Raw genomic sequence first — 23,887 nt, 5'->3', positions numbered from 1 at the left:
ATGTAAGGATCGACTAGTCATGACTAGCTGGCGCGTGTGCTTGTTCTTTTCCATTCTGTTTCTATGTTTTTCCGTGGGTTTTCGAGTATAGACATAACGACATTACATACTTGTTTCAGTCATTTGACTGCGGCCATGCTGGAGCACCGCCATTTAGTTGAGCAAATTGACCCCGGGACTTATTCTTCATAAGCCCAGAATTTTTTTATCGGTCACACAGACAAGAACAAGCACACGCGCCAGCTAGTCATGACTAGTCGATCTTTACATTGTGTTTTTGTGTTATTTACTTTGCTAATTAGGTCGTCGTAGGATCGACTAATCACGGCTAGCTTAGGCGAGTGCGCGCACCGGGACCACTGTTCTCGAGTAGTACCATCGTAAAGCTCCTCGAACTCGCGCGCACAAAGTTCGGTCTTCGTAAAATCGTATGCGTGGGCGTTATGGGTTTTAATGAGCTCTGGGGTGATGGTCACGGGGATTGCATATTGAGGTAAACGGAAGTGAAGACTGCAGGCCACGGCCGCATGCGCGGACAGAAAGCACGTCGGCGCAATTCAATGAGAGACGGCAAGGGTGGCAGGACCCTGGTTTTCTTCAATTTAAGGGCAGCGATCGCTCGTCCCGCCTCGGTCGACAGGTAAGGCCTCTCTATGGTTAAACTATTATTTCGCTGGCGATCTTACGGTATAAGTACCGGATACATTTAAAAAAAGTGGGTGTTTTTTTTATATATGGGGTGTTAGGGTTAGGGTTTGTGTTCGGGGTGGCAGAAAAGGGTTTCTTTTATCTTCAGAAATGTAAAGCCCCGTGTGTACATATACCGAAGGATCGCCACATACCCTAACCCTAACCCCCCCATATATATAAAAAAAAAAACCTTTTTTGAAACGTATCCCGTACTTGCGGAAGTACAGCGGTACTTATACCTATTTCTTTACTACCCACAAGGGGCTAAACACAGAGGGGACAAACTAGGACAGACAAAGGGATTAAGTCGATTTCATCGACCCCAGTGCGTAACTGGTACTTAATTTATCGACCCCGAAAGGATGAAAGGCAAAGTCGACCTCGGCGGAATTTGAACTCAGAACGTAACGGCAGACGAAATGCCGTAAGATCGCCCACTTCCGGAAGTACACGATCGCCATTTCACTTCGATAGTGTTGGTTAATGGGTCAAACTAAAGCGTTTGACCCGGGCACAAAAAACAAAAAAGGTCCATGGCCTTTAAACTATAAGTGTTTGACCCGGGCCAGAAAGAAATGGACAAAATAGTGTCATAGGTGTAAAACTACTTGTTCTAAACGATTATCAAAAACATACACACACACACACACAAAGAGAAATGGTTGGCTGAAGGCAAGTTTGCATTGAACTGAATTTGAATAAGCAAGAAAGATATTATCAAAGAAAAGGCCATGGTACCATGTTTAGGATCTGTTGTTGTTATTATTAAGGGGTTGAATGTGTGGGTGTGTGGTGAAGTTATTAATATCAATATGTATGCATATATATATACATACATACATATATATGTATGTATGTGTATATATATATATATAAATACATACATATATATGTATATATATATATATATATATAAATACATAAATATGTATGTATATATATATATAATACATACATGTATATGTACGATATATATATATATATAAATGTATTAATATAAAATACATATATATATATAAATACATACATATATTTATATATATATATATATATATATATATATATATATATATATATATATAAATACATACATATATTTATATATATACATATATATTGCTTAGATGAGATGCAGTTCGGTTTTGTGCCAGGTAGAAGCACCACTGATGCTATATCCTGGTCCGACAACTGGAGGAGAAGTAAGCTAAAGATAAACCCCCTCTACATAGCTTTTGTGGACTTGGAGAAAGCCTGTGACAGGGTTCCCCTATCCCTTGTCTGGTGGCGAGCGAAGAAACTGGAGATTGACGAAAGGCTAATAAGGCTGTACAGGCTCTATACAGAGAGGCTGTCAGCAACGTTAGGATTGGAAATGAATATAGTGAAGAATTCCGGGTAGAAGTAGGTGTACACCAAGGCTCAGCCCTCAGTCCCCTTTTATTCATCATAGTCCCCCAGGCAATAACAGAGGAATTCAAGACAGGATGCCCCTGGGAGCTCCTCTATGCTGATGACCTGGGTCTCATAGCAGAATTACTACCGGAACTAAAAAAGAAATTTTGGGTGTGGAAGCAAGGGTTAGAATCAAAGGGCCTTAGAGTAAATGTAGCAAAGACCAAAGTTATAGTAAGCAGAAAGGCGAACTCAGCACACACACCCTCGGGAAGGTGGCCCTGCTCGATCTGTAGGAAAGTTGTAGGTAGAAACTCCATAAGATGCACCCAATGTAAGCTATGGACGCATAAGAGGTGCAGCAACATTAAAGGGAAATTAACTGATAAGATAGCTTTCATGTGCGGCAGATGCACAGGGACAATAGACACCACAGACACTCAGAAAACAGATTCCATCACACTCCAGGGGGAGAAACTAGAAGTAGTTGATAGTTTCCGCTACCTGGGTGACCAAGTTAGTAGTGGAGGTGGATGCTCAGAGAGTATCACCACTACAATACGAATAGCCTGGGCAAAGTTCAGAAAGCTCCTACCCCTACTGGCGACAAAGGGTCTCTCGCTCTGAGTGAGAGGTAGATTGTATGATGCATGTGTGCGAACTGCCATGCTTCACGATAGTGAAACATGGGCTGTGACTGCAGAGGACATGCGTAGACTTGAAAGAAATGAAGCTAGCATGATCCGCTGGATGTGTAATGTCAGTCTGCACGCACGACAGAGTGTAAGCACCCTGAGAGAAATGCTGGACATAAGAAGCGTCAGATGTGGTGTGCAAGGCTGCGTGGCGTCTTGGGCAAGTGTCTTCTGCTATAGCCCCGGGCCGACCATTGCCTTGTGAGTGGATTTGGTAGGCGGAAACTGAAAGAAGCCTGTAATATGTATATATATATATATGCATGTGTGTGTGTTTGTCCCCCTAGCACTGCTTGACAACTGATGCTGGTGTGTATACGTCCCCGTCACTTAGCGGTTCGGCAAAAGAGACCGGTAGAATAAGTACTGGGCTTACAAAGAGTAAGTCCCGTGGTGATCTCATTCTTGCTCACAACACCATAAGTGGAAAGTGTAACCTCTCGAAAGAGCTGTTCTTCACTCCTGCTCCAGAGCGTCGGCTGCGGGGTCATTCCGAAAACATCTATCTGCGACGATTTCATCTCAATCGAAGGAGAGGGGCCTTCCCCGTCCGGGTTGCGGATCCGTGGGATAAGCTGCCGGACGAGATGGTGAAGATGCCGACGACCGCTCAGTTCAAAGACGAACTCTTTACATGAACACCACCCTGTACATAACTCCATGTCCCCCTACATGGCCTTGCTTTTTGCTTTTTAAGCCAAAAAATTAACTAACTAACTAACCTTAAATTTCTATGTCTCCTCCCTGATTGACGCAGTTTCTCTGATATTTCAGATAACCAGAAGACATTGGCAGCAAAGAATACTTCAGTGGTCAGAATCGACGTTTGCCATCTTTCAAAGATTAAAGGAGAACATCACAGGGAACAGATATCACACAGAATATGTAAACACATGGTGGAATTACTGTGGAATATTTCTTCCGAGTAAGACTGTTAGCGAAATATCTCTACTTCTTCACTGTCTGGAATGTTTTGAAGATGATATGGTATTCTAATTAAACTTGGATGACAAAGGAGTTTGAGGCATCTTCAGATAACAGAAGATTCAGGAAATATAAAGAGAATAAATATTTGTTAATAAAAACAAAATTTAGTTTGGAAAAAGTAAAACATCTGAACATTGTGGTAAGAGGAAGAAAATGATGGAAAACGAATTCTGTGAAGGCGGCAGTGTTAAATGTAAATCAGAGTTGGACAATAATGATTTTCTTGATGAGAAGCGAAAAGACGGACGGCAAAAACCCTATTCTTGTGATATATGTAAAATGTCATTCTCTCAAAAAGGTAATCTCATTGTTCACAAACGTATTCATACAGGAGAAAAGCCACATCGCTGTGATATCTGTGGTAAATCATTCTCTGAAGGAAGTCAACTATCTAGACACAAACGCATTCATACAGGAGAGAAGCCATTTGACTGTGACATTTGTGGTGAATCATTCTCTCAAGCGCATACCTTAACTATACACAAACGTGTTCATACAGGAGAAAAGCCATATCGGTGTGATATCTGTGGTAAATCATTCTCTCGAAGCAATTACTTGACTACACACAAACTTGTTCATGCAGGAGAGAAGCCATATCGGTGTGATATCTGTGGTAAAACATTCTATCGAAATAATCACTTAACTAGACACAAACACATTCATACAGGAGAGAAGCCACATCGCTGTGATATCTGTGGTAAATCATTCCCTGAAGGAAATCGACTATCTAGACACAAACGCATTCATACAGGGGAAAAGCCATATCACTGCGATATCTGTGGTAAATCATTCTCTCTAAGTGATCTCTTAACTAAACACAAACGTGTTCATACAGGAGAGAAGCCATATCGGTGTGACATTTGTGGTCAAGTATTTACTCAGAAACATACTCTAATTACACACAGACGTGTTCATACAGGAGAGAAGCCATATCGGTGTGATATCTGTGGTAAATCATTCTCTGATGGCAGTTGCTTCACTAGACACAAATCTGTTCATATAATAGAGGTGACATACCACTGTGATATCTGTGGTAAATCTTTCTTTCGAAGGGATCACTTAGCTAATCACAGACGTGTTCATACAGGAGAAAAGCCATATCAGTGTGAGATCTGTGATAAATCATTTTCTATAAAAAATAGCTTGGCTAGACACAAACTTACACATACGTGAGGAAAGCCATATCACTGTGATAAATCATTCTCTCAAAATAATCAGCTAACTAAACACAAATCCATTCTTGCGGCTGAAAAATCTATAATACATCCTTCTTTCAAAATGCTAACTTAACTATATACATAAATACATTTTTGCATGGGAGAAGCCATATCACTGTAATATCTTTATATATAAAAGTGAAGTTGTGTATCTGTCTCCTACGATTTAGATTCCTAACTACTCCCACATTTTGCGGTGTAGTGTAACCAAAAGCAGGTATCTTATAGTCGTGATTCATATCGAGCCCTTCTGGGTATTAGCGCGCGTCTACGATGAGTGTACGATTTAAAAAGAAATTTACCATCATTTTTTTCCCCATTTTTAATTCAATTTTTTGCTATTATATAAGGGAAGTAACTCTCTAAAAATGTATTATTAAATCTCAGAAAGTAAAAGGCTACAGTAACAAATTGCGATGGCTATTATACTTTACATCTCTGAAAATGCTTTATAGTTATTTCCCTTAGAGACCCGAGCAATGCCGGGCGATACTGCTAGTGAGTAATTGTATCTGTATCATAATTCTTTCTATGAAGGTAATATCTTCTATAAGGTTATCTTAGGAATAATAAAACACAACACACGTCCTGTTTGTGTCGCTAGTAGAATAAGACTACCGCAACGAAAAAGAGAGAGTGCCTGATTAAATGCAGGTGAACTGTTGTAAAAAGTTTTGCTCTGACATTGCTGGTATTTTAATCCCAATAAAACTACACCTGAACGTGTATTTAGTTAATCAGTTTCACACACACAAATATATGTAAAATAATGCCTTGATATGGGAGTTCCCAGGGTCTGCTTGGAAACCGGAAACTTGTAAAACAGAACAATAATCTCCCATAGGAGCAGCGTTTCACAGAGTCTGCTTGTAAACCGGAAACTTGTAAAACAGAACAATAATCTCCCATAGGAGCAGCGTTTCACAGAGTCTGCTTGTAAACCGGAAACTTGTAAAAACAGAACAATAATCTCCCATAGGAGCAGCGTTTCACAGAGTCTGCTTGTAAACCGGAAACTTGTAAAACAGAACAATAATCTCCCATAGGAGCAGCGTTTCACAGAGTCTGCTTGTAAACCGGAAACTTGTAAAACAGAACAATAATCTCCCATAGGAGCAGCGTTTCACAGAGTCTGCTTGTAAACCGGAAACTTGTAAAAAAGAACAATAATCTCCCATAGGAGCAGCGTTTCACAGAGTCTGCTTGTAAACCGGAAACTTGTAAAACAGAACAATAATTCCCATAGGAGCAGCGTTCACAGAGTCTGCTTGTAAACCGGAAACTTGTAAAACAGAACAATAATCTCCCATAGAGCAGCGTTTCACAGAGTCTGCTTGTAAACCTGAAACTTGTAAAACAGAACAATAATCTCCCATAGGAGCAGCGTTTCACAGAGTCTGCTTGTAAACCGGAAACTTGTAAAACAGAACAATAATCTCCCATAGGAGCAGCGTTTTAACTCCTAATTCATCATCATCATCGTTTAGCGTGCGCTTTCCATGCTAGCATGGGTTGGATGGTTCGACCGGGGATCTGGGAAGCCAGAAGGCTGCACCAGGCTCCAGTCTGATCTGGCAGTGTTTCTACAGCTGGATGCCCTTCCTAACGCCAACCACTCCATGAGTATAGTGGGTGCTTTCTACGTGCCACCTGTACAGGTGCCAGGTGACGCTGGCAACGGCCATGATCGGATTGGTGCATTTTACGTGCCACCGGCACGGAAGCCAGTCGAGGCGGCAATGGCATCGGCCACGATACGGATAGCGCTTTTTACGTGCCACCAGTCCAGGGGTCCTGGCAATTGGTTCCCAGAAAAATATTCTACCTGTAAAATTTATAATACTTGTAAATAAATGGCAATAAAACAACAGGAGAATGTAAAAAATATTTTTTGTAAAATAAAAAGAATGTTAAGATCATTTATAATAAAAAAATATTATTATTATTATTATGGTTTTCTGAATTACTTTCATTTTCACTGGACTTAAACACACCATCACTTGTAGACACAATCACCAATTCACAAGCACTCATGGACAGACCTGTAGATCTCTTTTTAAAAAACAAGTCTAGAGTTTTTGCCCTCTATATATTTCGTGGTAATACGCAGAAGCATTTGTTATGGTAGTAGAAACTTTTGGAATTCATTCAATATATGGATCTTGTACTTGAAAAATTTTAGCTCATCATAGAAAAGTGAGGTGGAAAAAAACTTGTAAACCCAGGGTCTCGTAGAGCAGGTTCTTATAAGGTGAGGTATTACTCTTTTACTTGTTTCAGCCATTTGACTGTGGCCATGCTGGAGCACCGCTTTTAGTCGAGCAAATCGACCCCGGGACTTATTCTTTGTAAGCCCAGTACTTATTCTATCGGTCTCTTTTGCTGAACCGCTAAGTGACGGGAACGTAAACACACCAGCATCGGTTGTCAAACAATGCTAGGGGGGACAAACACAAACACACACATACATATATATATATATACATATATACGACGGGCTTCTTTCAGTTTCCGTCTACCAAATCCACTGACAAGGCTTTGGTCGGCCCGAGGCTATAGTAGAAGACACCTGCCCAAGGTGCCACGCAGTGGGACTGAACCCGGAACCATGTGGTTGGTTAGCAAGCTACTTACCACACAGCCACTCCTGCGCCTATATATATATATATATATGTGTGTATGTTTGTCCCCCAACAACACTCGACAACCGATGCTGGTGTGTATACGTCCACGTAACTTAGCGGTTCGGCAAAAGAGACCCATAGAATAAGTACTGGGCTTATGAAGAATAAGTCTTGGGGTCGATTTGCTCAACTAAATGGCGGTGCTCCAGCATGGCCGCAGTCAAATGGCTGATACAAGTAAAAGAGTAGTATAACCGATACGGCATTCTGGTTTCCTGATATTTGCGATGCATAAACTTCGATTCTGTTTTTCTTGTTGGAAATTGGCGGAATTTACATACACACCTGAAGCAGGTGAGAAGAAATAAGCAAGGTTTTTTTTTAAGATGAGACATTGCTGGTATAATGTCGTTATATCTATACTCGAGAAACCCAGGGAAAAACATAGAAACAGAATGGAAAAGAACAAGCACACACACAGACACACACTGACAAGAACAAGCACACACACACACACACACAGACAAGAACAAGCACACACACACAGACAAGAACAAGTACACACACACACACACAGACAAGAACAAGCACACACACACACACACACAGACAAGAACAAGCACACACACACACACAGACAAGAACAAGCACACAACACACACACACAGACAAGAACAAGCACACACACACACACAGACAAGAACAAGCACACACACACAGACAAGAACAAGCACACACACACACACACACAGACAAGAACAAGCACAACACACACAACAGACAAGAACAAGTACACACACACACACACAGACAAGAACAAGCACACACACCACACACAGACAAGAACAAGTACACACACACACACACACAGACAAAACAAGCACACACACACCACACAGACAGAAAACAGCACACACACACACACACACAGACAAGAACAAGCACACACACACACACACACAGACAAGAACAAGCACACACACACACACAGACAAGAACAAGTACACACACACACACACACAGACAAGAACAAGCACACACACACACACAGACAAGAACAAGTACACACACACACACACACAGACAAGAACAAGCACACACACACACACAGACAAGAACAAGCACACACACACAGACAAGAACAAGCACACACACACACACACACAGACAAGAACAAGCACACACACACACACAGACAAGAACAAGTACACACACACACACACACAGACAAGAACAAGCACACACACACACACAGACAAGAACAAACACACACACACACACAGACAAGAACAAACACACACACACACACAGACAAGAACAAGCACACACACACAGACAAGAACAAGCACACACACACACACACACAGACAAGAACAAACACACACACACACACAGACAAGAACAAGCAACACACACACACACAGACAAGAACAAACACACACACACACAGACAAGAACAAGTACCACACACACCACACACAGACAAGAACAAACACACACACACACACAGACAAGAACAAACACACACACACACACAGACAAGAACAAACACACACACACACACAGACAAGAACAAACACACACACACACAGACAAGAACAAACACACACACACACACAGACAAGAACAAACACACACACACACACACAGACAAGAACAAACACACACACACACACAGACAAGAACAAACACACACACACACACAGACAAGAACAAACACACACACACACACAGACAAGAACAAACACACACACACACACAGACAAGAACAAGCACACACACACACACACAGACAAGAACAAACACACACACACACACAGACAAGAACAAACACACACACACACACAGACAAGAACAAGCACACACACACACACAGACAAGAACAAGTACACACACACACACACACAGACAAGAACAAGCACACACACACACACAGACAAGAACAAGCACACACACACACACAGACAAGAACAAGTACACACACACACACACAGACAAGAACAAGTACACACACACACAGAGACAAGAACAAGCACACACACACACACACAGACAAGAACAAGCACACGCACACACACAGAGACAGAACAACCACACACTCACACACACAGACAAGACAAGCAACCCAGCAACACACAGAGACAAGAACAAGTACACACACACACCACACAGACAAGAACAAGCACACACACACACACAGACAAGAACAAGCACACAACACACACAGACAAGAACAAGTACACACACACACACACAGACAAGAACAAGCACACACACACACACAGACAAGAACAAGCACACACACACACACACACAGACAAGAACAAGCACACACACACACACAGACAAGAACAAGCACACACACACAGACAAGAACAAGCACACACACACACACACAGACAAGAACAAGCACACACACACACACAGACAAGAACAAGCACACACACACACACAGACAAGAACAAGTACCACACACACCACACACAGACAAGAACAAGCACACACACAACACACACCAGACAAGAACAAACACACACACACACACAGACAAGAACAAGCACACACACACACACACAGACAAGAACAAGTACACACACACACACACACAGACAAGAACAAGCACACACACACACACAGACAAAACAAGCACACACAACACACACACAGACAAGAACAAGCACACACACACACACACAGACAAGAACAAGCACACACCACACAGACAAGAACAAGCACACAACACACACACAGACAAGAACAAGCCACACACAACACACAGACAAGAACAAGCACACACACACAGACAAGAACAAGCACACACACACACCACGACAAGAACAAGCAACACACACACACACAGACAAGAACAGCACACACACACACACAGAAAGAACAGTACCCACACACACACACAAGACAAGAACAAGCACACACACACCACAGACAAGAACAAGTACACACACCACACACAGACAAGCAAGAACAAGCACACACACACACACAGACAAGAACAAGTACACACACACACACACACACAGACAAGAACAAGACACACACACACACAGACAAGAACAAGCACACACACACAGACAAGAACAAGTACACACACACACACACACAGACAAGAACAAGCACACACCACCACACAGACAAGAACAAGTACACACACACCACACACAGACAAGAACAAGCACACACACACACACAGAACAAGAACAAGCACACACACACAGACAAGAACAAGCACACACACACACACAGACAAGAACAAGCACACACACACACACACACAGACAAGAACAAGCACACACACACACACAGACAAGAACAAGCACCACACACACAGACAAGAACAAACACACACACACACCCACAGACAAGAACAAGCACACACACACACACAGACAAGAACAAGCACACACACACAGACAAGAACAAGCACACACACACACACACAGACAAGAACAAGCACACACACACACACAGACAAGAACAAGCACACACACACAGACAAGAACAAGCACACACACACACACACAGACAAGAACAAGCACACACACACACACCAGACAAGAACAAGCACAACACACACACAGACAAGAACAAGTACACACACACACACACACAGACAAGAACAAGCAACACACACACACACAGACAAGAACAAGTACACACACACACACACACAGACAAGAACAAACACACACACACACACAGACAAGAACAAACACACACACACACACAGACAAGAACAAACACACACAGACAAGAACAAACACACACACACACACAGACAAGAACAAACACACACACACACACAGACAAGAACAAACACACACACACACACAGACAAGAACAAACACACACACACACACAGACAAGAACAAACACACACAGACAAGAACAAACACACACACACAGACAAGAACAAACACACACACACACACAGACAAGACAAGTACACACACACACACACAGACAAGAACAAGCACACACACACACACAGACAAGAACAAGTACCACACACACACAGAGACAAGAACAAGCACACACCACACACACAGAGACAAGAACAAGCACACGCACACAACACAGACAAGAACAAGTACACACACACACACACACAGACAAGAACAAGCACACACACACACACAGACAAGAACAAGCACACACACACACAGACAAGAACAAGTACACACAACCACAGAGACAGAACAAGCAACACACACACACACACACACAGACAAGAACAAGCACACACACACACACAGACAAGAACAAGCACACACACACACACAGACAAGAACAAGTACACACACACACACACACAGACAAGAACAAGCACACACACACACACAGACAAGAACAAGCACACACACACACACAGACAAGAACAAGTACACACACACACACACACAGACAAGAACAAGCACACACACACACACAGACAAGAACAAGCACACACACACACACAGACAAGAACAAGTAACACACACACACACACACAGACAAGACAAGCAACACACACACACACAGACAAGAACAAGCACACACACACACACAGACAAGAACAAGTACACACACACACACACACAGACAAGACAACAAGAAGCACACACACACACACACAGACAAGAAACCAGCACACACACACACACAGACAAGAACAAGTACACACACACACAGAGACAAGAACAAGCACACACACACACACAGACAAGAACAAGTACACACACACACAGAGACAAGAACAAGCACACACACTCACACACACAGACAAGAACAAGCACACACACACACACAGACAAGAACAAGCACACACACACACAGACACAGACAAGAACAAGTACACACACACACACACACAGACAAGAACAAGTACACACACACACACACAGACAGAACAAGTACACACACACACACACACAGACACAAGACAAGTCCAAGTACACACACACACACACACAGACAAGAACAAGTACACACACACACACACACAGACAAGAACAAGTACACACACACACACACACAGACAAGAACAAGCACACACACACACACAGACAAGAACAAGCACACACACACACACAGACAAGAACAACCACACACACACACACACAGACAAGAACAACCACCCACACACACACACAGACAAGAACAACCACCCACACACACACACAGACAAGAACAACCACCCACACACACACACAGACAAGAACAACCACCCACACACACACACAGACAAGAACAACCACCCACACACACACACAGACAAGAACAACCACCCACACACACACACAGACAAGAACAAGCACACGCGCCAGCTAGTCATGACTAGTCGATTCTTACATTGTGTATTTGTGTTATTTACTTTGCTAGGTAGGTCGTCGTAGGATCGACTAGTCACGGCCAGCTTAGGCGATTGCGATGGAATATTTGTTTCTGTCTATGAACGGAGACAGATACATGAGTAAAATGTATGGGAAGCTAAGAGACAGTATTGAAATATGCAGACGACATCAAGCTGTACCTTGAAATCAAGAGGACAGATCTTGATGTCTACAACTCTTTCCTGCAATCAGACCTAGACACAATGCAGCAATGGATCACAGACTGGCAACTGAAACTGGCTGTGGACAAGTGTACCACCATGCATTTTGGGAGAAAAAACCCTGCGTTCACTTACTCCCTCCACAACACTGATATCAAGAAATCCTCTTGCGAGCATGACCTAGGCATCACTGTCAGCAGTGATTTGCGTTGGTCAAAGCATATCTCTAAGATTGTCAGGAAGGCGAGGTTTGTCTTGGCATCACTCAGCAGGTCTTTTGTTAGCCGCTCTCCAGCCATCTATTTATTTAAAACTGTTATTACAGCTATGGTACGACACACTTGGAATTCGCATCATCAGTTGGAACCCCTATCTTGCACAGAACATTGACCTCCTGGAATCTGTCCAGAGACGTGCAACCAAACGCATACCCTCCATCAGACACCTACCATATTCTGAGCGCCTTGTTTCCCTGGGCATGGATTCACTGAAGCTCCGGCGTTTGGCGACGGACTTGGTAAACACCCACAAAGTTATCAACCACCTCACCAACAACAACACGAACACCTTTTGATCTCCATGTGTCTAACACACGTGGACATGCCTACAAAGTCAGAAAACAATACAGCTCCCATGACTTTCGAAACATTTTTTCACGCTCAGAGTTGCTGAAGCATGGAAATAAACTGCCTGCGTCAGTTGTTGACTGCCATGACACTGCATACATTAAGGCCCTATGCTTTCCGAAATCCGCCGAAACTACACCTGATTATATATACACTTTAGATGAGTTGTAGTGCACCTGAGCACTGTACACAATTATTATTATTATTATTATTATAGAGTGAGTGAAAATGTTCTTGGAAGAGAGGAAATAGCGAGAGAGTGATTTGAGGAAGACTTTACATTAAATAATGGGAGTGGCATTGTCATATGAAGAGGAGTGAGAGGGTACTGGAGGAAATAGCGTGAGTGAGGAAGATGGCCCCTAGCAACCACAATTTTTAAGATAGGGCATCGTCACCTCATTCTACATGTCCCTGTAAATTTTGGAGCGAATCGGACGGGATGTAGTGGCATTGAAAGCAAACCAAGCGGTAAAAACGCATTTCAGTTTTATATATAGAGAAGAGATATTGATACACACACACACACATTTTTATATATGTATATCTAATCACACATAAAAAATATTGTTTTAATTAAGGAAAGGCTATCATCATTATCATCATCATCGTTTAACGTCCGCTTTCCATGCTAGCAGTGGTTGGACGATTTTGACTGAGGACTGGCAAGCCAGATGGCTGCACCAGGCTCCAATCTTGATCTGGCAGAGTTTCTACAGCTGGATGCCCTTCCTAATGACAAACACTCCAAGAGTGTAGCGGCTGCTTTTACGTGCCACCGGCACGAGGGCCAGTCTGGCTGTACTGGCAACGGTCACGCTCAAATGGTGTTTTTTATGTGCCACCTGCACAGGTGCCAGTCCAACAGTACTGGCAATGGCCTCGCTCGAATGTTTTGTTCACGTGCCACTAAGGCGACCCTATGTATTTCAAAATAAATATTACTCTTTTATTCTTTTATTTGTTTCAGTTTTTTGACTGCGGCCATGCTGGAGCACCGCCTTTAGTCGAGCAAATCGACTCCAGGACTTATTCTTTGTAAGCCGAGTACTTATTCTATCGGTCTCTTTTGCCGAACCACTAAGTGACGGCAACGTAAACACACCAGCATCGGTTGTCAAGCAATGCTTGGGGGACAAACACAGACACACAAACATACACGCACACATATATATATATACATATATACGACGGGCTTCTTTCAGTTTCCGCTCACCAAATTCACTCACAAGGCTTTGGTCGGCCCGAGGCTATAGTAGAAGACACTTGCCCAAGGTGCCACGCAGTGGGACTGAACCCAGAACCATGTGGTTGGTAAAGAAGCTATTTACCACACAGCCACTCCTGCGCCTAATTAATGCAATTTTGTTTTGATTTTTTTAAAATTTCATTATTTGCTTGTGTGGATGGGTGTGCGTTTGTGGCTGTCTGTGTGTGTATGACGATATGCAGTGTTAGTATGTGTGTGTGTGTGTGTATGACGATATGCAGTGTTAGTATGTGTGTGTGGTGTGTATGACGATATGCAGTGTAGTATGTGTGTGTGTGTGTGTATGACGATATGCAGTGTTAGTATGTGTGTGTGTGTGTATGACGATATGCAGTGTTAGTATGTGTGTGTGTGTGTATGACGATATGCAGTGTTAGTATGTGTGTGTGTGTGTATGACGATATGCAGTGTTAGTATGTGTGTGTGTGTGTATTCAATAGGATGGGTGTGTATGGTGATACAATGTGTGGGAGTGTTGTGTGATATGTGTGTATCTGTGGTTGTATGGAGTATGTGTGTAGGGTGTGTGTTTGTTTGTATTTGTGTGAATACAGTGATATAGTGTGTATGTATATGTGTGTGTGAGTGTGTCTGTGTATGTGTGTAGCGGTGGGGTAATGAGAAGTGCAGGGGTGGGGTGATAAGCAGTATGTGTGTATGAGTGTGTGTGTGTTGTGTATGTGTATAGGGGTGAGTGGTAAGAAGGGTGTGTGTGTGTAAGGGTGGGAGTGATAAGAAGTGTGTGTGTCGGGTGGGATAAGAAGTGTGTGTGTATATAGGGGTGGAGTGATAAGAAGTGTGTGTGTATATAGGGGTGGAGTGATAAGAAGTGTGTGTGTATATAGGGGTGGAGTGATAAGAAATGTGTGTGTGTATGCATGGCCTGCATGTTTGTGTGCGTGTGTATACATGTGTGTGTGTGTGAATGTAGTGATATGGATTGTGTGTGTGTATGTGAGAATGTGTGTGTGTGAGTGTTTGTGTGTGTGTGTGTGAATGTGTGAGTGTGTGTGTGTGTGCGTATGTTTATATGAAGTGCATGTCTTGATAAGAAAGTTGTGTTGCTATTGTACGAATGTGACGACGTGGCCAACGAGAGACTATCAGATGTTGTTGTACATCGCTGGTCACAGTGCGCTTTGCACTGTTTCAGCTCTCAAATGATGCCCTCTCCACCACTGGCTTGGTGAGGAACAGGCCAATTTTCCCCCACTCCCCTGCCGACCAGAAGGCTGGTCTCTCTGAGGGTGACCCTCTTTACAGCTGAGTGGACTGCAATAATTTGAAATGAAGCTTTTTGCTCCAGAACACAATGCGTTGCCTGGGGCAGGAATTGAAACCACAATCTTACGATCATGGGTCCAACACCCTAACCACTAAGCCACGTGCCTCCTCTGGATCACTGGATCAGTTGGAACATAGATCTTTGATCATAGGTCAGTCTGGATCAGGACTGACCTGGGGCTAAACATCAAGGACACATTAGATAATGTACTCGTAGATACACTATGTCTGAATAAAAGACAGGATGGTCACAGCTGGAACTTCTTTGATCATAGGTCAGCTGGATCAGGACTGACCTGGGGCTAAACAATAATAAGGGAGAACACGTTAGATAATGTAGTCCTAGATACACTATGCCAGAATAAAAGACAGGATGGTCACAGCTGGAGCATCTTTGATCATAGGTCTGCTGGATCAGGACTGACGTGGGGCTAAACAACAGCAAGGACACATTAGATAATGTAGTCCTAGGTACACTATGCCTGAATAAAAGACAGGATGGTCACAGCTGGAACGTCTTTGATCATAGGTCTATCTGGATCAGGACTGACTTGGGATTTAATAACAATAACAAAGAAGGGTACATTCGCTAATGTAGTCCTAGGTACACCGTGTCTGAATCAAAGACGGGATGGTCACAGCTGGAACGTCTTTGATCCTAAGTCTGGGTCAGGACTGACCTGGGGCTAAACAACACGAACAAGGAAGGACATTCGATAATGTAGTCCTAGATACATTATGTCTGAATAAAAGACAGGATGGTCACAGCTGGAACGTCTTTGATCATAGGTCAGCTGGATCAGGTCTGACCTGGGGCTAAAATAACAACAACAATAATGACTAGACACATTAGATAATGTACTCCTAGATACACTATGCCAGAATAAAAGACAGGATGGTCACAGCTGGAACGTCTTTGATCATAGGTCAGCTGGATCAGGACTGACCTGGGGCTAAAATAAACAATAATAACTAAGAAGGGCACATTCGATAATGTGGTCCTAGGTACACTATGTCTGAATAAAAGACACGATGGTCACAGCTGGAACGTCTTTGATCATAGGTCAGCTGGATCAGGACTGACCTGGGGCTAAAATAAACAATAATTACTAAGAAGGGCACATTCGATAATGTAGTCCTAGGTACACTATGTCTGAATAAAAGACACGATGGTCACAGCTGGAACGTCTTTGATCATAGGTCAGCTGGATCAGGACTGACCTGGGGCTAAAATAAACAATAATAACTAAGAAGGGCACATTCGATAATGTAGTCCTAGGTACACTATGTCTGAATAAAAGACAGGATGGTCACAGCTGGAACGTCTTTGATCATAGATCTTTCTGGAACAGGACTGACCTTGGGTTAAATAGACACAGCAGTATCAAGTTGTTGTCGTAGTTATCTCCCCTTCACCTTGACCTCGCGAATCGAAACCCGTTATCGAGATAAGTTGACATCTGTTCTAAATATGGCAAATGTTTTTTTAATGAACAGTGGCAAAGGGGTGGGAAAAGGGTGGGTGTGATAGACGGGGTGGCGTGGGTGTGTATTGTATGGGGGGACCGTGGGGTACTATTCTGTGCGTTATATGTAGTTAAAGCGTATGTAGATATGTATGTGTGTGTCTTGAGGTTTACTTCTTTACTACCCACAAGGGGCTAAACACAGAGATGACAAACAAGGACAGACAAAGGGATTAAGTCAATTACATCGATCCCAGTGCGTAACTGGTACTTAATTTATCGACCGCGAAAGGATGAAAGGCAAAGTCGACCTCAGCGGAACTTGAACTCAGAACGTAGCGGCAGACGAAATACCGCAAAGCATTTCGCCCGGCGTGGGAACATGCGAGGGCATGCTGAAAAGTCGCTGGCTCTATGGGGTGCCGCAAAAGGCCAGGCTTGAGGCCCAAACTTCCGAGTTCTTTTACAGAGCTGAAAAGAACCTGAAGGTCCAGTGCAATAAGTACTCTTTTAAACTTGTTTCAGTCATTTGACTGCGGCCATGCTGGAGCACCGCCTTTAGTCGAGCAAATCGACCCCGGGAGTTATTCTTTGTAAGCCTAGGATACTTATTCTATCCGCTAAATGACGGGGACGTAAGCAAACCAGCATCGGTTGTCAAGCAATGCTAGGGGGACAAACACAGACACACAAACATATACATACACATACATACATATATATACATATATACGACAGGCTTCTTTCAGTTTCCGTCTACCAAATCCACTCACAAGGCAATGGTCGGCCCGAGGCTATAGTAGAAGACACTTGCCCAAGGTGTCATGCAGTGGGACTGAACCCGGAACCATGTGGTTGGTTGGCAAGCTACTTACCACACAGCCACTCCTGCGCCTATTGTGTGTGAATCTGAGAGGGGAATATGGTGAATAAAATCATAATTAACTGATCCTCTTCTATTTTCTTTTACCCAAAACCAGGAACTTTTCACACACACTCGTGTATACCCCCATCGTATGTGTGTGTGTGTGTGTTTGTCCCCCTCTACCGCTTGACGACCAATGCTAGCGTGTTTATGTCCCCGTAACTTAGCGGTTTGGCTTGAGTGACTGATGGAATAACTATCAGGCTTAGCAAAAATACTCTTTTAATAGTTTCAGTCATTTGACTGCGGCCGTGTTGGAGCACCGCCTACCGTCGAGCAAATCGACCCTAGGAATTATCCTTTGTACGCCTAGTACATATTCTATCGGTGTCTTTTGCCGAACCGCTAGTTTAAAGGGACGTAAACACACCAGCATCGGTTGTCAAGCGATGTTGGGGGGACAAACACAAACACACACACACACATATATATACATATATACGACGGGCTTCTTTCAGTTTCCGTCTACCAGAAAATACTTGCCTGATGTACCACGCTGTGGGACTGAACCTGGAACCATGTGGTTGGGAAGCAAGCTACTTACCACACAGCCACGCCTGCACCTATGTATACATGCAATGGGCTTCTTTCAGTTTCCGTCCTACCAAAACCATGCACAAGTCTTTGGTCTGTCTGAGGCTGTAGTAGAAGACACTTGCCCAAGGTGCCACGCAGTGGGACTGAACCTGGAACCATTTGGTTGGTAAGCAATCTTCTTAACCACACAGCCACGTCTGGGTGTTGAGTATGGGAGTATAAGAGGAGAGATGGGCATGGGTGGAATGATAATGTCTATGATAATATCTATGAAAGTGGCCCAATATTCTACTGCTCAAATGAGTAAAAGAACCCTACATCAGCGCCTACCCTCACTACATCCTACCCCTCAGTCCCCCCCCGCGTATCCCCCCTTTTCACCCCCCCTCCACCGACACCCTGGAAGTCCTCATCAGGTAAATGGTAAATACATCTGGGTGAGACAGAAAGAGAGAGGAGAGAGAGAGAGGACTTGGTGTAGCGGAAAGGGGTGGGATTGCGGGGGGGGGTTGAGCGAAGACGTGGGTGGCATGGAGGGGTGGGTGTTCAGTTGTTTACTTTTGTTTACGAGGGGGTGGGGTGGATTTGTGTTTTAACCCTTTCACTAATCGCATCCTCCCCTCCACCACCCACCCGCCCACCCTCCACTCATCAAGACCCCCCTCCACCCTCCACCCAGCCAGCTACTCATCCTCATATCATATCTATTGGCTCAACCTCCCTCTCCATCCCCTATCCACCACGACCCCTTTCGGTACCCCGACCCCTCCATTGTTAGCCCCACTGCCTTTCTCCTTCTCTGCCTTGTCCTCTCTCACCCTTTATCTATATCTCTCTCCCCCTCTCTTTCTCTCTTTCTTCTTTCCACATCTCTCCTCCCCCCACCGATTACTCGTCCCCCTCTCCCGACACGACCCTCACTTCTCACTCCTTCTCTCACATTCTATCTACCTCTCTCTCTCTCTTTCTTCCTCCTTTCCACATCTCTCCTCCCCCCCACCAATTGCTCGTCTCCCTCGCTCCCGACATGACCCTCTCTTCTCACTCTCTTTCCACATACGTTTGACCTTTGCCTGACATCGTTTTCCCCGTTTTTTCTATTTTTTTGGTTTTCCCTTTCTGTTTCTTAGTTATCTGTGGAGCGGGTGGATGGACGGGTGGATGGATGGATGGATGGGTATCGGGGTGGTGGTGGTGTGACGTGACGTGTGGTGGCGGGGCAAGAACGGGGTGGGGGTAGGTCGTGTGTGAAGTGAAGAAGGTGTGCTTGGTGTTGGGGGGCGGTGCGAGGACGGGTGCGTGTGTGGGGTGGGGTGGGTAGATAGTTTGGTTTCTAGAAAGGTTTGTTGTCTGGGAGCCGAAACAGGCCAATGGGGGGAGTGAGTGTGCTGGTGACAGTGTCGGCAGTGGTGGTGGTGGTGGTGGTAGTGATGATAGTGGGGTGGAACGGGGTGGGGGTAGGTCGTGTGTGAAGTGAAGAAGGTGCTGCTTGGGTGTTGGGGTGCCGAGGACGGGTGCGTGTGTGGGGTGGGGTGGGGGTAGATAGTTTGGTTTCTAGAAAGGTTTTGTGTCTGGGAGCCGAAACAGGCCAATGGGGGGAGTGATGCTGGTGACAGTGTCGGCAGTGGTGGTGGTGGTGGTGGTAGTGATGATAGTGGGGTGGAACGGGGTGGGGGTTTATGTGTAAGTGGTGATGGTGGTGGTGGTGGTGATGAGACATTGGAGGTGAATGAGAACATATACATCTGGTAGTGAATGGGAGTGGGGCGTGAGGGGGGGAGGGTGACATTCGGCGGTGGGGGTGGGGGGAGACGCGTGCGTGCGTGCGTGTGTGTGTGTGTGTGTGAGAGAGAGAGAGAGAGAGAGAGAGAGAGGAAGATGGCAACACTGTCAATGTCCTCCCTGGTCTAGTTTTTTCATCTCCTCCCACCACTCCCTCCTACCCAACACCACTTCCCACCCCCATCACCACTCTCCACCCCCATCTCACCCATCTTCGCTGCAAAACCCCCTGAGGTACATCTGAATGCCTGTACACACATACACACACACACACATGTACACGCACACACACACACACGCACACGCACACACATACATACACACACACAGACACAATTCAAGGTTTCCAACAGAAAAATCACTGCTCGGAGGGGTGGGGGGTGGGGCAGGGGTATATGTGAAGACACTTGTGCTCCCCCACCACCACCACCAGAGTGCCATACTGTGGGACTAAACCTTAAACCATGGGGTTGAGAACAGAAATCTTTAACCATAACTGTCATGTGTGTGTATATGTACATATACACATGCATATATATATTATATATTATTATATATCTATATAATTGTATGCTGGATTTGAACCAGGGACAGCTGATGAAGGGGGATTTTTCCTTGTGTAGTTTGTCTTGTACTCTGTTTTTTCGTTGTTAAAAAAATGCCCCGTTCCATACTGATTTTACTTTTTCGTTTCTCGTTGAGTTCTACGTCTATTTGTGGTGTCCTGTACACACGTATATATATTTATATATGCATGTATATATACATGTAGATGTAGGTACGTACATATATGTTTGTATGTATGCATATATTTTATTTATTACACTATATATATATATATATATATATACACTATATATATATACACTATATATATATATATATATAATATATATATATATATATATATTATATATATATATACACTATATATATAATATATACACTATATATATGAACTTCCACCATGGGTCATCACAATTGCTTGAGGTAAAAATGAATTCCTCGCTCTTTCGGAAACATCAATCTTCTGTATTGACCGCTTTCCACCACTTGATCTGTTTTTGTATTGAATACGTATCGCCACCGTGGGCCACTGCATCGAACACTTTGAACATATACTTCAAACTATATATCAACTATACATGAAACTATATATCAAAACTACATGAACTCTAAGATGTCTGACTCCGTTGTGTATTATACATGAATTTCTTGTGTTTGACGGCATGAGCTGTCTCTTTTTATATATAACTTTTTTTGATAAGGTTCATTTCAGGAACTGAAACATGTTATAATGTATATATAAAAATTAAAAATTGTATAATACAGCAGCATTTTCGAACTTCATTTTTTACAAATATATAATTATATATGTATATATATATATATATATATATATATATATATATATATATATTATACACTATATATAATATAATATATATATATATATTATATATATATATATATATATATATAATACACTATATATATATATATATATATATATATATAATATATATATATTTATATATGATTATTGAAGTAGATAAATGAATTATCTTATTACGGATAATTCAAATGATAACCGATACCTGGGGTAGCAAAAATCACAACAGAAAATGGACTCTCTTATTCAATCCGAATTAGGGACTTTGCAGCCTTTGAAACATATGTAGAAAATAATGAAAAGGAATTTTGTTAAATCTTCGTTCAGCTCCATTTCTTCCTACACTATATATATATATATTAATATATATATATGTATGACAGACTTCTTTCAGTTTCCGTCCACCAAATCCATTCACTAGGCTTATATATATAATTATAATTATCCTGGTTTTGTTATTATTGTTTTTACGTTATTCTGTATTTTTATCCGTGCTATCTTTATTGTTTTTACGTCTTTTTGAATTTTTTTCGAGTAACATCGTCCGTTTTTCCGTCACCGTGTTGTGTAATTCGAGGTTTTCTTCCAAGGAATCTAATGCGATTGGCTTAGATTTCCTTGGCGGGCTGCCCAGATTGGAGCAATCTCAAGATTAATCAGCCGAAATGCGAAGATGATATGGTTCTTGACTGATGACTGAGAGCTTCGAAAGTCCCGTTGTGTGTTTTTTTGTCGTCTTCAAAATGTTTCACGTTCTTGTCCCAGTTTGTGTTTTTTTAACGTTTACCTAATTATAATTATATTAATATATATATATCACTTGTGTTAATTTGATGTTAATTAAATTAATATCCAATTTCATATACATATATATATATCACTTGTGTTAAATTGATGTTAATTAAATTAATATCCAATTTCTCAGCCTCATTTTAAATATTTATAAATATATTCACAAAGACCTTGAACCCACAAGAGTAAACAAGAGACACAGAGACAGGTAAAAACAAGGAAAATTCCACTTATATTTGAACACTAAACTTAGATAAAACTTAGATATGTTTCGACCAAAGATTGGTCCAGGCCATGTCAAACTTAATAGCACCACCTGACAGGATTATCTGAATCCTGTTTAAGTCAAGTTTTGTTTATGGTCCATTCAAGTAGTGAGTTTTTGTTAGGTGAGTTGTATCCAATTATGGGTGGTTTATCTGGTATTCCTTGAAGGAATCTATCCAGACTCCGTTTTAAAGTTGTGATGGGATCCTTTTCCTCTTTGATCTCTTCGGGACAATGTTAAATAGGGCAGGCCTGTTGAGGAAAAGAAATTATGTTGTAGTGTTCATGTATGCTGTGATGCAAAGATTTCTTTTAAAAAAAAACTTTTCTTTTAATTTTTCTAAATTGTTTTCCATATTTACAGTTGAAAAAGTCTCAATGACTGAAACCGG

General features: G+C 42.7%; 2 protein-coding genes across 6 annotated transcripts in view; both read left to right on the top strand.

Moving 5' to 3' along the window:
• Positions 1-298: 298 nt before the first annotated feature.
• On the top strand, positions 299-5,172 carry LOC118768416 (zinc finger protein 239-like). Of its 3 annotated transcripts, XM_036514857.1 has the most exons (5): positions 299-640; positions 3,552-4,095; positions 4,180-4,377; positions 4,462-4,822; positions 4,907-5,172. In XM_036514857.1, exons 2-5 carry the CDS (start codon positions 3,918-3,920, stop codon positions 4,935-4,937), a joined length of 768 nt encoding a protein of 255 aa, XP_036370750.1. In that variant the 5' UTR covers positions 299-640; positions 3,552-3,917; the 3' UTR covers positions 4,938-5,172. The 3 variants fall into 3 exon arrangements, with proteins under 3 accessions (XP_036370750.1, XP_036370749.1, XP_036370748.1); XM_036514856.1 differs by having other exon boundaries at positions 300-640; positions 3,552-4,076; positions 4,245-4,377; positions 4,462-5,172; XM_036514855.1 differs by having other exon boundaries at positions 300-640; positions 4,462-5,172.
• Positions 5,173-13,678: 8,506 nt separating this feature from the next.
• Positions 13,679-23,887, top strand: part of LOC115226087 (4-hydroxyphenylpyruvate dioxygenase-like) — a 36,667-nt gene continuing 26,458 nt past the window's right edge. For 2 of the 3 annotated variants that reach the window (XM_036514852.1, XM_036514850.1), the window contains exon 1: positions 13,679-13,685. The gene's annotated coding sequence lies outside the window, so the exon portion shown is untranslated. Of the gene's footprint in view, positions 13,686-21,454; positions 21,478-23,887 lie in introns of those variants that run through there. The other variant, XM_036514851.1, reaches the window with a different exon arrangement.

Source organism: Octopus sinensis, linkage group LG29, assembly GCF_006345805.1.
Source record: "Octopus sinensis linkage group LG29, ASM634580v1, whole genome shotgun sequence".
Lineage (NCBI taxonomy): Eukaryota > Metazoa > Mollusca > Cephalopoda > Octopoda > Octopodidae > Octopus > Octopus sinensis.
Note: the sequence above shows the minus strand (reverse complement) of the source record. Positions and strands in the feature narration are given on the sequence as shown.